This window comes from Pelobates fuscus, chromosome 3 (assembly GCF_036172605.1).
Source record: "Pelobates fuscus isolate aPelFus1 chromosome 3, aPelFus1.pri, whole genome shotgun sequence".
NCBI lineage: Eukaryota > Metazoa > Chordata > Amphibia > Anura > Pelobatidae > Pelobates > Pelobates fuscus.
This window is the reverse complement of record NC_086319.1, coordinates 246,371,460-246,390,032: the sequence shown is the minus strand read 5'-3', so window position 1 is coordinate 246,390,032 and position 18,573 is coordinate 246,371,460. Positions and strand designations below refer to the sequence as shown.

The 18,573-nt window shown below is 36.0% G+C and overlaps 1 protein-coding gene across 1 annotated transcript in view; it reads left to right on the top strand.

Moving 5' to 3' along the window:
- PLXNA4 (plexin A4) overlaps positions 1 to 18,573 on the top strand; it is a 673,785-nt gene that overhangs the window by 558,153 nt on the left and 97,059 nt on the right. The window contains exons 15-19 of the mRNA XM_063448298.1: positions 2,761 to 2,897; positions 3,640 to 3,807; positions 9,760 to 9,853; positions 13,496 to 13,735; positions 14,723 to 14,869. Coding sequence (XP_063304368.1) covers positions 2,761 to 2,897; positions 3,640 to 3,807; positions 9,760 to 9,853; positions 13,496 to 13,735; positions 14,723 to 14,869 — 786 coding nt within the window. The remainder of the gene's footprint in view (positions 1 to 2,760; positions 2,898 to 3,639; positions 3,808 to 9,759; positions 9,854 to 13,495; positions 13,736 to 14,722; positions 14,870 to 18,573) is intronic.

Here is an 18,573-nt window from a genome sequence, read left to right as displayed (position 1 = left end):
TGTGAAGTCAGGGGTCTTATTTAAAGGTGTTAAACAAATAATGCATGCGGTAAATAATAATCCAATCATACATCACCATCAGGTGGGAAAATGTACATTTTCCCTATGTGTTTAACCTCCCTTTTCAATGCCAGTTAACTACCACAATGCATTGCCTTGCTAAGTATTCACTCCCTTGGATGATTCCACATTTTTCTAGTGTTATGATCTAGAATTAAAATGGATTTATTGGTCAATTTTACAAACTGATAAACATAATAAACATAACAAAAAGTCCATTAAACATTAAAAATATTAAAAAAATCAATAAAAAAAATCTATAAACTAGACATTTAATTGATGCATAACTATTACCCCCACTACAGAGCAAATTCTTCTTAGGAAAAAAAAAATAGTTTGACAAAAAAATATATAAAAATTCAGAAAAATAATGTAATAAATGTATTTATTGACATCATATTATACATGTTCTACTGTGCTCCTAGTGCATGCTTATGTTTTCCCCATGTAACATATTTCACTCACATATTCTGTATTCCATATTCTAATTCCCTAAAAGCAATTGTGCAATTGTTACATTGCCATTTGGTATCCATATTACTACCTATATTTTTTCATATTAGCCCATTTATTAGCTCATATTTTGACATGTTGTCAATTCTATATTTTATCATATTGCTCCAATATTGCTCATGTGTGTTGCCATTTTTCCTATTAATTTCCCTTTGCTTGTTGTATTTATCTTAAATATGTTGTCATCTTTTTCCACATTGTCCCCCTTAGGTTGCTATAATGTCTCAGCTCTGCATCCCATATATTGCCATATTGCTCATACATCATGTGTTGCCCCATGAATTATCTTGCAATGTATTTATTCCTCTGTATTCTGCCATATTACCCCTATGCTGCCCCATGTGCTGTCTTGTTTGCCCCTATATTTTGTCATACTGACTCCTGAACATACGTTATCATATTACTTGCAGTGCATCCTATGTGTTGTCATGGGGCATTCTTGTATGCTGTTATATGTCATTGACAGTACTCTCTCTCTCTGCAGACAGAGAGACACACCCACACTAGGTGACACACACACACACACACATGGGTAGAGACAAGCACACATAAACACACATTCAAGAAGACACTGTAACACTCAGTTATGGAGGCCCACACAGATGTCTAGAGACACAAAGTGGGGCAAACATACTCTTAAACATAGAAAGACATAGACAAGGAGTGATAAGGAGATGAAACACACAATCATTTACCTTTTTATCTGTGTATTAGCAGCAGCTGGTAATTCTGATGCACACAGCACTTCCAAGGCTGCTCGCAAGTGAACTGCAGCTGCCCTTATGTAAAATGAGAATGTTAGACCAAAATATGTGAGTTTGCAATAAATAAAATTTAATTTGCACTAGTGCCAATTGTGTATACACAATATGCCTGTGAAACTCCCTTCCCTTTTCCGTTAGATGCTCCCCAAGTCTCCACTCCTTCAAAAATCATTAAAAACTCACTCAAAAGCATATAAATTAAACTGTTAATGGCTCCAAAACCCCCCACACTAAGCCTTCATTGAATACTATTCTACAATCTACTTCCCTAATACTTCCCTTACCTTTTTTGTGACTTTACCCCACTCCCTCTAGCATGTAAGCTCATTGAGCAGGGCCCTCACCCCCTCTGTTTCTGTGTGTCAAACTTGTCTGGTTACAATTACACCCACTGTAAAGTGCTACGGAATTTGTTGGCACTAAATAAATATAATAATAATAATAATAATAATAATAATATTGGAACAGGGAGTATCTAGTTAATAATAATACTCTATATTATTTAGTATACACATGTATAATAGGATGCATTTTTGCCTGCGAACAGGATTGTGCAGAGTATCACATAAAGATATGAGCACCGCCTTATACAAGTTTTATGTTCCAGTTCAGGATTTTGATAGATGCTATATAGTTATAAACATGGGGTGCCCAGAAGATAGATCCCTAGCTGTTACTGAACTAAAAGTTCCATGATCCTCAGGCAGACTCAATGCCACCAGAGCATGAGGGTAGTTCTGCGACACCTGGAGATCTACCTATTGGGCACCCCCATGTTATAAACTGTTGTCTCTACTTTTTTTTATTTTGTGCCCTCACCATGTAATGTTTTGCTCTTTTATCTAAATAATCATTTTTGTTTGTTTGTATTGTATTATTCATGTCAACCATTTCTAAAAGCAATATTTCTACTGTATTATGTTAAAAAACGTGTATGGTAATTTACAGCAATTCAAGAGTCACCAATTGCTGGAGTGAGCAGGTTTTTTGATTTTTAATGATAGAAAACTAGATTGTAAGTTGAGATAGAATTAAATCCTAACCAAACACAACTGGTTATAGTTATAGATTTCCTTACAGGAAGATACCCACACTTACAGCATTACATCAGAGGTACTGTGGCTTACAGATGTATTTTGTAAACCATATCATGACATTACATTGAGAAGGGACCAGTTCTGCTGATCCACTAAGCAATGCATGTAAGAGCAAGCCAATGATGTGAAAATATTTGAGTACTATAGTTGTCTGGATAGAAGCATATAGAACGTTTCATTTTTGACATCCATAAAGATTGATATATCTCTGTTATCACAGACATGAGCTAGATAAACACAATACTTATGACCATTAACAATTCTTTCAGCTACTCTAACGAGCTCTTCATTCATGTATTGTTTTAATAAATTTGTCTTCTTTACAGACGCTGTCTCTGTCTAAACTAGAGCCTTCCCAAGGACCAGTTTCAGGGGGCACTCAAGTAACTATCACTGGCACAAACCTGAGTGCCGGCAGCAGCGTGAAAGTCATGTTTGGACAGCAGCAGTGTATATTCGACAGGTATAATTAATCTTCCACATCCTCTTCCTTATTATGTTTGCTGTCCTTTGAATTCATTTGCAGGTGTTTTTCTTGGTGTAGACTTTCCATTATAGATCCGACTGATTCAGCCAATAGGTATCCTTGTACACAAGTCACAAGGTGGCCTGTTTGGACAATAGTATGAGTTGTGCTTTAGAAGCTATACTATAATAGAGGTGAAGATTGCTTTAATTTACTCTCCAAGGAGAAAATAAATATTTGTATTGCAATAATTGTTAGAAATCTTTATTTGTTAATTTTCCAAGCAATTGTCTACCTTCTAAATTTGTTTTATTACATGAAAAAAAAACAATATAAGGGCTTAGTATGCCTTGCTCATTTCCAGCCTTTGGTTCCAAAAGTGGCATGATTCAGAGGAGAGTTAGCTTTCCATTTGAAAGTAATATTTACATGCCGACCTGGTTATGCTAATATTTACATGCCGACCTGGTATATTTACATGCCGACCTGGTTATGTTTGTAGAAACAAAAATAATTACAGGTCTTGAACTAGATCAATAAATTATATTTCACTAAAATTTGTCTAGGAGACTCAATACGACAATATTTGTATATATTTTATTCTTTTAGCATATAAATATTGCAAGACAGTTTGTGTATAAAGATTTCACTTTTCCCCTGGCACCTGCTAATAATTTCCTCCAATTAATGGTGATGTTTTTTTCAAACATTCTCTTGATTACCTGTATTGCATTGTCAGGAGAACAGCGAGTGAGATATTCTGTAACACCACAGCTTCCACTGAAGGTTTGGAGAAAGTGAAAGTCACCGTTCAGATTGACAAGGCCAAGATTCCACAGGAGCTACAGTTTGAATATGTGGAGGATCCAAAAATCATAAAAATTGAGCCAGAATGGAGCATTGTCAGGTACAATTAACGTGTTTGGCATTTTACTGCGATGCATTAATATGAATTATTTTATGCTCGTTTTTAAGTGCTCTAGTAATATATTTTTATGACCTTTCATATCTACATTTTTATCTGTTCTTGTTTTCCTGTTGTTCTTTGTTTTACTGTTTTCTCTCCTGTCTGACAATGTCTTCTTCTCTCAAACGTGTTTTTGCATTTTTCTAATTTTTCTAATTTTCCTGCTTTGATTTGCCTATATTGTGCTGCTTTGGCTTCATCTTCCCTCTACTATATGCTTACATGTAGATACATAGATTATGTAGTCAAATGTGTGTTTGTTCACTTTTTCTTGAATTCTTTGTGACAACTAGCTCCTGGAAATATTCCTTAAGGAACTTTCACATCTAATTTTCGAGATAATGTTGGAGCAATATATTTAATCCGATTTTTTCTAACTTTAGCTTTTTTGCATCCTAATTATCCCTTTTTTAATATATGCCATTTTTTCAGTGACGCAGCAGATTTATGATTTTTGTTTTGACCGAAAAGTGTTCTGTTTCATTGCCTTTTCTTGCCACTGTAAATTAACTGTGGTCTGAAATGTATTTTTGTGCAAATTTTTTACAACACTTTGATAAATATCTCACTTTGCTTTTTGATGATTCGATGGGCTTACTAGTTTTATATAAGCGAGACTGGGTAAATGTGCAGGAAGTTTATTTATTTTGATTGAGTGTTTGCAGAGCACTCTTGAGATGATACTGTATATTCATCGTGATTTGGCTCCTCCTTGTCAGTAGATTGTGGCAACAAATAATGCACATATAAGGAATAATGTTTTCACTGAGATATTCAGATAATATCTACTTTATATTAAGGGATCCAATGCATGCCACAAACATACTACCCATGCTATTAGTTCATGAACAGTAATCTGTGCTATTGACTCACAAGATGATGGCTTCACATCATCACGTAGTGGTGATCAAATAACAATGTAGTAGTCCTGTCACCCTTGCCATTGGTGACAGGAGGGGAGCTAGGTATTACTGTAGTCCATCATTTTAATGCTCAATACATTGAATGTTCAGAGCCACCTTTCAGCTCACAACTATTGTAAAGAGAGTTTATTTGAGGTTTTTTGTCAGCTTGATGTCTGGACTTTATTTTCAAACCCCATCTTCTTGAAAACATGCTTTTGCCCACAGACCTGTTGGTCACAGGGTCTTTCTTTTTATTATCACACCATTCTCTGTAAACTCTAAGGGGTACATTGCATGAGACAGATATTAATAATAACTTGCACACCAGTGAATTTTAGGAGATGTTATATTTGTAACAATAATAATGATCATAATTCGTACATAGCAATAAACAAGCCAGATTATTTTAGTAGATGTAACATAGTAAATGTAACACAGAGTTCTGAAAAACAGAGAAGATATTTTGGGATATGGGTTTACGTAATACATTGTACAATTATATCATACACCATACCTCTTGGCAAAATATTTTACTTTGGCATAGTTGCTGACCTGGTATTGTTCAAAAAACAGTCCTAAATGTCTATGCCTTTTGGCAAGTTTAGTTTGCAGGAATTTGGAGATATTTTATTATGCAGGTTCTATGATGTTTCACACAGCTTGTTCCCATATTTTCCCGTTGTACCTGTCAGTTCCTTCTTTCACAAAGTAAAACAAACTAAAAGAGGTATTTAGTGTTCATGCCAAGTCAAAGATCTAAGAAAAGGAAAGTTTCACTTAGGTAAAAGAGCTGACATATATACAAATCCTTCCAATTAGCATCTCCTGCACAGGCAATATTCTATGAATCTATGTACTTGTTTTATCTGGAGGCTGCAGAACGTTTTATGACTGCAGCACAGACTCAGATTGCTTTGTGCAATTATAGCTTGCAAAGATGCCCAGGTGCAATGCAGCACAGCAGGGGATACAGGCAAACAAACTGCATACAACCTATGTCAAAGCAAAGTTTTTGTGTTTGCTGCTCCGAGTTATAAAAATTCTATTAAATGTATGTGACTTGTTTTCTGTTTTTGTATCAGACAGGCTTCCAAGTATCTATTTTATGGAAATAGTTGAATATAGATGCATTGTTTAAACTATTCACATTTGCATACATGTCTTATTTGTTAGTTTTTTTATTGTTGTGAGGTTATGTAAGGTTGTTATGTAAGGTTGAGTGCTTAGTACAGCCCTTTGCACCTCTTAGAGGCTCGGTTATTGGTTTTCATATATAAATAAACAGAATTAATAAAAAAAAAAAAAAAAAAGAAAACCAATAACCGATATATAAAAATTACAAGTGGTGTTGCACTCACTGAAGAAAATGTTCAATGCCGGGTGCTTATCTGGCAAGAATATAGTGGTAAAGATAGACAGCACTCCACGGACTCCAATCTTCAAATAAAAATTAACTTTTATTGCTCCAAGTTTAAAAGAATCAACGTTTCAGTCTGGACAATCAGACTTTCATCAGGGCTTTCACCTTGTCCTGATGAAAGTCTGATTGTCCAGACTGAAACGTTGATTCTGTTAAACTTGGAGCAATAAAATTAAATTTTTATTTGAAGATTGGAGTCCGTGGAGTGCTGTCTACCTTTACCACTATATATATATATATATATATATATATATATATATATATATATATATATATATATATATATATATATATATGTATCTTTTTATTGACATTTTTTATATAATACAAATACAATAATAGACAAAGAAAAAAAAATGTATAAAAAGCAAAGTAAGCTATGTACACAAATGCATAGGTAAATACTAACATATAGCCAAAAGTAAATTTTAAATACATTTTAATTGAGATTTTAAAGTATAGATATACAAAATAAATATTTGTTTTTTTGCTTTGAATATTTTTATTGGTTGCGCAAAAGAACATGAGCAGGCACAATTTAAAGCGATAAATGTAGTATGTGGTTGCCTGCGCAGAGGCATATAAATCAGAATGAACAAGCATTTCTGAGAATTTAATCCAACGTGCAGTACGGTAATCATATATAAAAACAGTATTAGAAAAGGCAGGCGTCTCAATGTAATGTATAATCCTATCTATAGGCATTATGGCAGCGGCCAGTTAAACGCAAAATAACCATGTCGCAGATTGAGTGCAATATCATCAGAGCTGTTAGTTTACAAATATATGCCGCAATGAGCATAGTTATATCTATAATTAGGATGAGGCGTAATGGTTTACGTTGTACATTGCAATCGTCTGGCCATTTTAATAAGCAACCATAGATGACGTATGCATACTGGAGCTAATGCGGAGAGTCACTCAAGTATGTCTATGTAGCAGTGACGTATAAGGCTGAGTGACTAAGCTGTTAATATTATAATTTAGCCCCTGCAAGGGCATTCTAGCCATTCTAAGCCATACAAATATACAATTACTGCCGGTTACTAAGCAGCTTAAACTGGTTCTAAATGACAGAGTGAGAAAATGTTCGCATCGATCATGAATTTAAAAAAGCGTAAAGACTAAAAACCTTAATATGCATCAAGAACTTATAGTAGGTGCGTTGGTCGCGCATTGCGCGTCTCAGCTCTGGCTTACTATATTAAGGAATGCATAAACAAATAACTATAAGAATAACAACAATATTATGGCAGAGCTGTCCATAATGTCAGTCCGATGGGGGCCTCCCATGGCTTGGCCGTGGTGCGTCTCCCGCGACGCCAAGTCCCCGACAGTCCCCCCCGGGACGGTCCCAGCCCAGCACCTGAGTCCTCCGCGGGAGCAGGGATGGCCCACTGGGCCCCCACACCTAGAGTCCGCGGGCCGCCCGCGCCCTGCACCTCCCCAACACCACCCCAGTCCCAGTGAAGGTTGTGTCCCAGTGTCTCTCCCGGTGCCGGCCTCATACTTGGGACCGGTGCGCGCAGCCCCCGGCCACCGGTGCGCCGGAAAGGCTGCGCAGACCCACCCCACAGGGCTCTCAGCATCAGGGACATGGCTCTCCAGGGACCTCCCAGACCCGGAGGCCCAGACACTCACTTCTCCTGCGGGTCGGCAGGCATCGCGGGGGGTCCATCAGGGACCCGGCAGCGCTGGGGTCCGCCCAGGCCGTCAAGGTCGTTGCCCCAGAATGGGTTGTCTCCTTTGGTGTCTCTGCACTCCTCTTTCAATAATGCCTTTACAGAGAGGCCATGTTAGTAATATGGCGCGGTTGCGTCGGATCACCGGCCTCCTGGGCTTCTGTGTCAACGTATATCACCTCTGTTCCTGCCAGGTTACGTTCCCAGTGTAATTTATTGCTCCTCAGTGTTAATGTCCATTACATCTGGCTGGCTATCTCTTTGCCATTGCCAGTTTAGGTGGTCGGCACAGTGTCCACGTGGGGGCTCCCGCCGTAGTACATGTCGCCACCATACGGTCTCTCCACGCCAGGAATATTTATGTTACAGCGGGTTGGCTCTGTGTTGCGCCATTTCACGGCGCCATGCTGCATGCAGTGGCGGCCGATGCCCAGAAGCCGTGTGCAGGCCAGACCCAGTCTTCTCCGCCCGCTTGCCACTCAGTCGACTACTTGCAGGTATCAGGTGGGTGTCGGAGCTTTCCCCCTCTTAAATGCAGCATGCTTTGCTTTTTTAAGCGGTTTTGGGCCATGTTTGGTGCTATTTCGGGCGATTTGCCGCTGGAGCCCATCCAGATGGCGTTCTGTCGACCCGGCGGCCCGGCCCCGCCCCCTCAATATTTGTTTTTTTGTAATTACACATATACCACGCTATATTGGCATCTTGTAGTACAGTTCATGTTAAAGCATAATTCAGTTTAGGCATATTTTCCCTGCACAACTTTCAAAAGGCCAGGCACATATCCCCCTTGCTTCTCCCTAGCAAGGTACTATCTTCCTAGATCAAATATAGATAAGCTTTAGGATTGAGAGACTAGGAAGCAATACGCTAAGTTTTACATTTAGAAATATGCAGAAACATAGGTTAGCATTAATGCTTTTGAGACCACCAAGTCACTGTTGTAAAATATCAAAATATTTTGTTGTGTTACCTCGTGATTGTCTGGTGTACAATAATATAGACTTCATGTGCTACAGTCCAACATTATATCTCAGGACTACAGTCATTGTGAGAGCATGCCCATGAGTGAGTAAGGAACAGAGAATTGCTTGATCGCACAAATTCCCACACATCAATTTCCTCAATATTCCCTCACCCCTTTGCCAGCATGACATTTGCAAAATAGTTCTCATATTTTTCAATGTGAAATTGTGTTCTGAAGCTCTTTTCATAATCATAAACTCTATCAAACAAGCCATTCTTACACATTGACCAATCACATTTAGCCATGTTCTGAAGCTGTTTTCATAATATAAACTCCATCAAACAAGTCATTCTTACACTTTGACCAATCACATTTAGCCATGTTAAAGTCACACTCATCTTGGCTAACCATCCAAAGAGCATTTGCCAGAATGTTAATTTCTAAACATTATTATTAAAATATTTTATATAATTGTTTTTATGATTTAATTATTTAAGTTTTGAACCATTCTTAATAGATTCTAATGTTCTGCAGTATCAGAATGACTACAGTATGTTGCATTCAAGGACATAGAAGCCACAAATAAATGCGTGCTGCCTTTTCCCCCTGCTAGTGGCACTTGCTTTTTCTAAATAAATGAATGAAGGATTTAAGAGCAGAGCAGCTGCAGATCTTCTTTATATTAAATCCCACTGAGAAAATAGCCTAGCTTTGTGCATGATCCTACTATTGGTATTCTATGAATATCTCAAGGTAATAGATATCTGTTGTATCAATGCACTGCAGGTCTACATATATGGGTTTTACACTTTACAGTCAAACATGAACATTTTTAATCTAGTTTTTGTTGAGCAAAGTTTGTATGTTTCTTAGCTTAACATTCTATCTCTTAATTGTGTGTCTATGTTTCTTTATTTGTAGTGGAAACACACCTATATCTGTGTGGGGAACTAACTTGGATATAATAAGGAATCCCCGTATAAGAGCCAAACTAGGTGGAAAAGAACATATTAATGTAAGTAATTGTGAATGCTAATATGACTTATTTACATTATCAATTTGTATTCAGCCTGTGTCACTTTGCTACCGGAATTGTGATATAGCAATGTAAATGTTTAACTTCAGTCTTCCATATGCTACATATCAGTATTACAGAAACGTTATATCAGTAGTAGTTTAGGCTGATTGATAACACAAGAAAATATTGTGATCCCTGAAAATGCATGCTAATTCTGTTTAAAGACCGTAAAATTAATGGTTGGCATGATTCACTAAAAGGCTATTTAAACTGAGTTGAGTGTGTTAAATAAAAACTCCATGATATTTTTATATTTTTCCATTTAAAGGACCTTGCCAACTGTTTGTTTTATTAAATTTAACATTTCATGTCAAGAGGTAAATAAAGGAAATTTGATACTTAGGTATAATAGTAAACAAGGCAAAACGGTTAATAGTTAAGTCAATTTCGAATAACATTAAACCAGATGAAAGGACCAAGAACCATAACCACCATAGCTCACTGTAGTGTTTATGGTGCAGGAGTGCTTTAACGCTCTTCCCCATTGCAAGTAGTCAAACTGTTTCTGACTGGTTTGACTTCTTACCTAGGTTCCACTGGGCAATAGTCTACACTAGTAGCTTCAGTTAACTCTCTTGAGGTAAGAGATATTCATAGTAGAGGTGGGGAGTGGGTGGGTGCTTGGAGTGGTCGTTTAATTATTATACATGCCTGATAAGATTCTATTAGTAACCATTTCTATCACAAAACAATGAGAATTAAAAAATATTAGATCAGTGTTTAAGCTGTAATTTTTAGAAATAACAATAACAAGTCCTTATGAATTAAAGATAGACTAAAATGTAATCTCATTTCACCTCACCTTCCTGTTATTGGAATCCCACGACATTTCCTTATCTGACAGGACTGAGTTCATTGGGACTCTTGTCCCTTGTTGTTTTATATTTCCATTTTTTGTTGTTGTTTTTCCGAGTCACCCAAAAAGGTCCCAGCATTGTGCCAAACGTTAGCAAATGTCTATGTGACTGCAAGAAGCCTTTGCATATTATTCCTCTGTGCATGTGCACTCTGTATGTCTGGCAAGGCATTCACATTGGGGTGAAATGCCTCCTTTTTGAGATTTTCTCCTTCCAAACGCAATGTATGGCACTTGTATGCGCCCGCTTTTACCCTTGCACCTGTCCTGCTTTATTGACTACAAATTATAGGAGATATGCTTTAGATATGCATGGTACAGCTGAAAGCATAGTCCTACAAATATATATAATTATATATAAGTTTAACATTACAATGAATCCAATTAAATTAAATAGAAAAGTGATAATAAAACATTATTTTTAGATATACTTGCAGGACTATAAAATGTGCTAACTACTGCTACATATAACAGCAGTAATTATTTACTGACATCTATCCCTCTTTTCTTTGTTAGATTATTACATGCCTCCTGTACTATTTTAACTCAATAAGATTAACGTAATACTTTTCTTGTTTTTTGACTGACTGTACAGTTTAATAACAAAAGTGTTATCAGTGAAAATACTGACCTTTAGAAAATCAAGCTGGAAATGAGTTGTAGACTTCTTAACATCACTTTATAAATATGACCTACTTAAAACACTTCTACATTAGTCATGGAGCTTAGGACGAATTATAGGAAAATCGAAATGAATAAAGAATATTATGTTTAAGAATGTTAGAAACATGCATATCTAAACTCTTAAAACAAATAAAAAGACCAGCAACTATGCCAGGTTTTATTGGAATTACATCTTTTGCTATTGCAAAGCTTCTTTCTCAAAAACTAAATTCAGGTTATGAATCATTGGAAAGTAGTTTTAGTGATGAAACTGTAACCATGAATATATTGGACATATGGAGGTGTCTGCATTAGCAACTTGCTCGATCACAAAATCTTTCTCATAGTAGTCCAGGCAAAGTAATGAAGGCCATTAAAGATCTTTCAATGTCACATCTTCCCTATCATCCTCTTGACATGTGGGTTAAATTACTTTATGGTCAGCCTGGTTTGTGTGCAATTGATTCTTGCTGCTCTATTGCTTATAAGTGCTGAACAAATAGACATAGAAGTGGTTAATGACTGAATTCGAAAATTTGTAACAGAAAAATATCCCATGGATATTGATTCAACCTAGGTCATCCATCCATTGGCTTGACATTAGTCTAAACCTAGGGTTATCAACAACACATATAACAACACCGCAAGTTGTACAGAATGAAGAACAAAATAGTCTAGTTTGGAGATTCACAGCTGTGCTGCATCATGTAAGAACTTCACAGCATGGCTTCTTATGTTGTAGACAATTTTTTTTTATTCTGCACATAACATGCTCCAAAGCAGGCCGTGATTTGCACCACATGCTCCAGCAAATGCGAAAAATGGAGGGAGTTGGCATTGTCAGCTGTTGCAAAATGTAAAATTTTTAATCAAATATGGGATTGTTTGTGAACTTTTTATGTTTAGTCCAACTCAGGCAATAAACCCCATTCAGGCCTTCATGGATGTAACATTAAAACTACAATTTTTTCTCTCTCAGTCCTGTATAGACCAGGATTAGCTTATTGATAGAGCTCATAGAAATCTGAATTATTCTCCACTGGGGGACCCATATAAGTTGACTAAAGAGGGAACTCCTGGCACCATAAACACAGTGGACTATATGGAGTGTTCCTTTAAGGGATTATGCATACTAAAATTCTGAAGAATATAATTTATTATACCATTCTTCAAGATTGAAAAAAAAAAATTAAACATTTAATAAATACTTCTGCATTTAGATATGTATGTATAATGGTAAACTGCGCATTGCAAGAAAGTAATAGAAGAATACCCTAAAAAAGCATTATTTTCCCCAAATATGTTTTGCAGTTATATTATTATAATATATTATATTACAATATATTTTTTAGATTCTGTTTAGTGTTCGTTTAAATGGGGTGCCTAAAAGGTAGATACCCAGATGTTTCAGAACGACAACTTCCATGATGCTTTGCATGCCTTTAGAATGGCAAAGAATCATGGGAATTTTTGTTCTACAGCATCTGGGGATCTACCTTTTGGGCACCCCTGGTGTAAGTTTTAAGTTAGTGTGTGAATTAATGTTTAGTGTGGGTGCAATGTAAGGGTTAAAGTTTAGTCATAGTGTAGAGTGTTAAAAGAGGTAAGAAGTGTAAACAGTGTAAAAGAGGAGGACTCTCCTGTGAGGGGGGCTTCACTGGGATATACAATCCAGTGTTTAGGGGTAGTTACAGACCTGGGTCTCAACTGTTTTATCTATATATTAAGATAACGGCAAACAACCTAAACATGTACCAGTTCTGCCTGAGACTAGTTGGAGATACATCCTCCGGTGGAAGCTATTGCAGTTCCCATCTTTAAACTGATGGCAGATTTGCAGACTATATTTATAACTGTCCAGTGGAAACTGGTAGTCCTGGCAAGTATGATGTGTATACTCATGTAATGACATTGTGATTTGGGAATATTCTACAATGTTCTTCAATGCAAGAAAAGTATATGTTTAATTGCAGATGCTGTGTATATAGTTTTTTTGTGGAACCTGTGTATCTGTGTCCTTCTGCCAAATTCAAGCTATGTCTTCTTTCTGTGTGTCACAGAATTGCACCGTGCTAAACTCTACAGAAATGATGTGCCAGGCTCCTGCATTAGCTGTGAGCTACAACCATTTGACTGATGTTACAGAACGCCCAGAAGAGTTTGGCTTCATTCTGGATAACGTTCAAGCCTTACTTGTCCTTAACAGGACCAATTTCACGTATTACCCTGATCCGGTGTTCGAGTCCTTCAGTCCAACAGGGATTTTGGAACTGAAACCCGGTACTCCCATCATTTTAAAGGTAAGTTTAGCTTTATTGAGCATGTGCCTGTGCTGATGATGAGTGGTTACAAAACTGCCAAGATTATTAATTAAACTCTGAATTTTCACAAATTAAATCAGAATTGCACAATTGAAACATAAATAACTGATCTGGGATAATTTTATAAGACAGCCATAATCAGATTATGGAAATTTTTGCCTCCATATTTTCATTTGGAATCAATTCGCAAAAATCCAGGATTTTGTGAATGGCCCTGTGAATATTTTGTAGATTGGGACTAATACACAAATATTTTAGAATGAAGTTGATTCACGTTTATACAAAAACACATCAAGTATATTAGTTTAACTGTGTATTTTAAATCTTACAGTGCACAGTGAACTCTTTAGAGGTTCTCCATTTTCTATTAAAATTGTGTAAAATACGGTAAAACAGTATTATCATTAATATAAAATAATACAAATCATAGAATGAGTACCTGTATGCAAATCAGCTGTGCATTGTGCTAGGCATTGTGAGTCCAGCTCTAGACATTTTTGTACACTATGGAAAAATTCATAGTAGCTGCAGCAGCAAGCTCCGATAAATATGTTTGAATCAATACATTTCTAGATTATATTTTAAATACCATCTAAACTTTTGTAAACGACAGTGTAACTGTATGTGAAATACATTTTAAAAATTTGGAAAAGTTGGCAATACAAAAAAATACTTCTTCAAATAAAGATATATTGAATACTATTTTTTTCAATTTAAGTGCAAAACAGATCTGTAATTTAAATAAACCAAACTAGTGTATATAATATGTTTAGCCATTTATGCACTAGTAATGCTTTGGAATACAATTTGTAGCAAATGTTCCAATACTTCCCTTTGCAATCTGTCACTCATGCAAGTACCATTTTAATAAGATTACTGCATCCTTTCATTGGTATTTGTTGTAGAAGAGATATTCAGTGCGTGTAAAGTATTCATGCTGTTTTTACTGTTTTGACTTTGTTCTAGGGAAAAAACCTTATCCCACCGGTGGCAGGTGGCAACATGAAGCTAAAATACTCAGTGTTCATAGGGGATAAGCCATGTACAGTGACAGTGTCAGATGTTCAACTGTTATGTGAGTCCCCCAATCTCACAGGACGTCACAAAGTGTTGGTGAGTGAAAAACCAAGGAGAACACACAATAAACATTTATAATTCTTAAATATCCTGTCTCATATATAAGCAACCATTATTTTAATTGTTGTCCAAGCATGAAATATACAATGTAGAGAAGGTATATTTCTAAGACTGGACCCATTCATTAAGTTTTCCTATTTTTTCAGCATTTGCAGTACCTGTTCAAACCTCCAGGTGGCAGTTCTTTACCCATAAGGGCCGAGCCAGGCCAGCATATAATTCTTCATTTAAAATAGTTGTATTGGCTTGTGTAATAATAACATGCACTCCAATACAATTTATAACATGAGAGGATTCGCAAAGTAGCATTCAGGTTGAAACTTTAACTTTCACTGCAGTACATAAATTTGTCTTAAACAAAAATAAGGTATTATGCAACAGTATGATTACCAAGATCTTTATCTGGGTAAATACTGTCTGAAGATACTGTGGACAACTAATTACCAAAACTTGGACTGTTCTATTCTAACTCCTATTGGCCTGCAGTGGTATTAAAGGGAATCTATCTTGAAAAATAAGAACGAATACCTTATCTCTAAGAACAGCATTATACTCTGCTGCGTGTATTTAAGCTGCACATATAGAATACATATTTTAATGTGCAGGTAATCTAAGCTGTCATATAATCTTTTCTATCTTCAGGTTTTCATTTTGAATGACTGTAAACTGCCACCTCACTGTTTAAATAACTGGCATAAAATGGAAATTCTTGGTTGGTACAGATAGATTGTGGATATATTCTGTCTTGGCATCTGTTTTAGACTTTTTTTTTTCTTCAGTTGAAAGATTAGAACATTTGGGTTATTAAATCTAGTGTGATTAGGAAAGGTAATAAACTGATGGAATGCTGTCAATATGTTATGGGGTTAGGCAGTCCTTAAAAAAAATTATGTCAGATAGATCTGAAATGCTTAAAACAAAGACTTTGTTTTACTTAATAGAACTTTAGTTTCTCCACCTTACAGTTTAAGAGCGAGTGAGACACCCACCCTATCCTAATTAAGCTAGTTTAAAAGGCCAAAGAGGATAAATTATGCACAGTCTGGAGATAATAACATTAAAAATGGTAACGAGTATCATTAATATGACACAGGCTATTCAATGTGAATTAAGAATTTGCCATAAATATCTCCATAAAACCCCTGCTGTGTCGAACTGCTGCAAATCATAAAGAAGACAAGGTTATCGGTTAAAGGTAGTGGTTTGGAAAGCAGACAAAACTGGGCTGATTTCAGTTCCTTGTTGTATTTTCTCTCTGATATACAACCAGTCTGCTATATATTCCTTCACTTTTTTCTCTTATCATTCAAAGGTTAAGATTTATTTGATCCACAGTCTACCAGAGAGAAGTTAATATTTCCTGGTCTTCTATAATGATTTCACAGCCATTTATTTAGTGTATCCCCAATTAAGTTAAAGTTAAATGTCAAATTATATATTTAGTTAATCCAAGTTATTTAATATAGTTGGGTACACTTTTCAAAGGATTTCATATTTTTGGATAAACTTTCAAAATATTAAAACAGTATAAAAAAATATAATATTAAATAATTTTAAATGTTTATCCAAAAATATGAAATAATTTGAAAAACATATCAAACTATATTAAATAATTATTTATTAATTAAAGTAACCCTCTATGCCCTCGCTAGAGAGTCCCCCATTATAAATAGTCAAACCATTTGTGAACATTTTGCCTTATTAACTTGGGTCTGCCTCATGAAACTTTCCTCCTCTATTCCTATGCCTGACTCTCTTTTTCTGTGCATTCTAATTTTCATAAAATATATAGGGAAAAGTAAATACTGTTTTTCCATATGTATAGTAAAACTGACAAAATGTGACAGTGCTTATATGTCAGCAAATTACTGTGACAGGTGCCAATCAAATTAACACACACTCCATCAGTAAAATTAATTATGCAGAAAAAATAACCAGACATCATATACAGAGTATAAAAAATGGTTACACCCAGATATTGAGATCTGATAGAAGATAGCAAAGAGGTTACAAATACATAAAGTTAAGTGGCAAGAGGGATGGAATACAATCATTCTGATACAGGGTCATAAGGAAAGGAAAACCACACAAAAAAAGAAGAAATGATGACAGGGCTGCATTAATGGACATGTGTTTCTATACATAGGCTAGTGCCTTATAACTTAAAATGAATATCAATAATACAAATAATAAAGGATTTGTTATCCAAAATGTTTTCCAGAAAAGCTCTTCAAGAAGTTTCTCCACCACTAATGAGGCATAAAGTAACCGTAGTCACAGCGTTCTGCTGAAATGTGTTTTCCATGGCCACAAATTGAAAATGCATATGTATGTTTGATTTTCATAGTCACAATAGATATTAGCATATTACAAATAAATATAGAATTCAGTCACAATATTGTCTCATCTTGCAGCAATATGCTCTAGCCTATCAGATGAAAAAGAACAATGAAGCTGATGCGTGGCATATCTTTGCAAGACAATCTCATGGGATCTATACAAATGCTTAGTAGGACTATTGACATAGAATGTTGTTCTCTCATAACTTTGTTCCTGTGGTTTTGGCTGCCTGGCTAACTGCGGGGGGCTGGATCAAGCAGCCTCTATTAATAACATCTATCACATTCTGGAGTGAATAGTTTACAGGAAAAATATGATAGGTGTTTTTAACACGGAGTTCAAGGTACTAACTTAATGAAAGAAAATAAAATGCAATGTCTAGATGTGTATTACCTGTATGCACAGAATAATGGTCTGATTTTATATTATCTTAGACATTTGTATTCTCTTATCAACATGTTCCAATATGGTCACATATGTTTGAAAAGAATAAATGCAATACACTTATATTGAAAAGTGAAGCTTATTTACAGAGTTACTTTGTATTTTTCCCTGTGAAATGTAACCAATGGTCCAGTGGTACCTTTTTCCCTTCAGCCTCATCAACCATCTCCTGACCTGTCATGGGCCATGAGATGTGAAGGTTTCCAAGAAACCTCTAAAAAAGTTAGCTGGAATTTCATGTTATCAGTAAGGGAGTAAACAACATCAAGTGTATAGCTTTTTGGTTATGTTTCTGCATATTTTGTAAGTGACATTAGAAACTCCTATATACTTATTATTATTATTATTATCGCCATTTATAAAGCGCCAAGAGATTCCCTAGCACAACAATATTATGAGGGGGGGGGGGGGGGTTAACTATAAATAGGACAATGACAAGATATCTTACAGGAACGATAGTTTGAAGAGGACCCAGCTCAAACAAGCTTACAGTCTATGGCCGTTGGGTGTTTAAAACACAATAGGCCAGGAAGTAATAATCAAAAAAGGTGGGAGTGAAGCAGAGCTGGAGGAGAGAGTAGAGTGCTGCATGTTAGGAGAGAGCAAGAGACAGGTATGTAAGTTAAAGGTTACTCTGGGAGGCCATAAGCTTTCCTAAAGAGATGGGTTTTAACGCACTTCTTAAACGATTGATGGTGGTAAGCAGGCTATTCCATAGGAAGGGAGCCACCCGCGAGAAGTCCTGCAAGCGTGAGTTGGCCGAACAAGTGCGAACAAGGGACAGGAGAAGGTCACGGGCAGAGCTGAGAGACCGAGAAGGGACATACCTATAGATCTGGGAAGAGATATAAGAGGGGCTAGAATTGGTCAGTGCTTTATAGGTGTGATTTAGTACT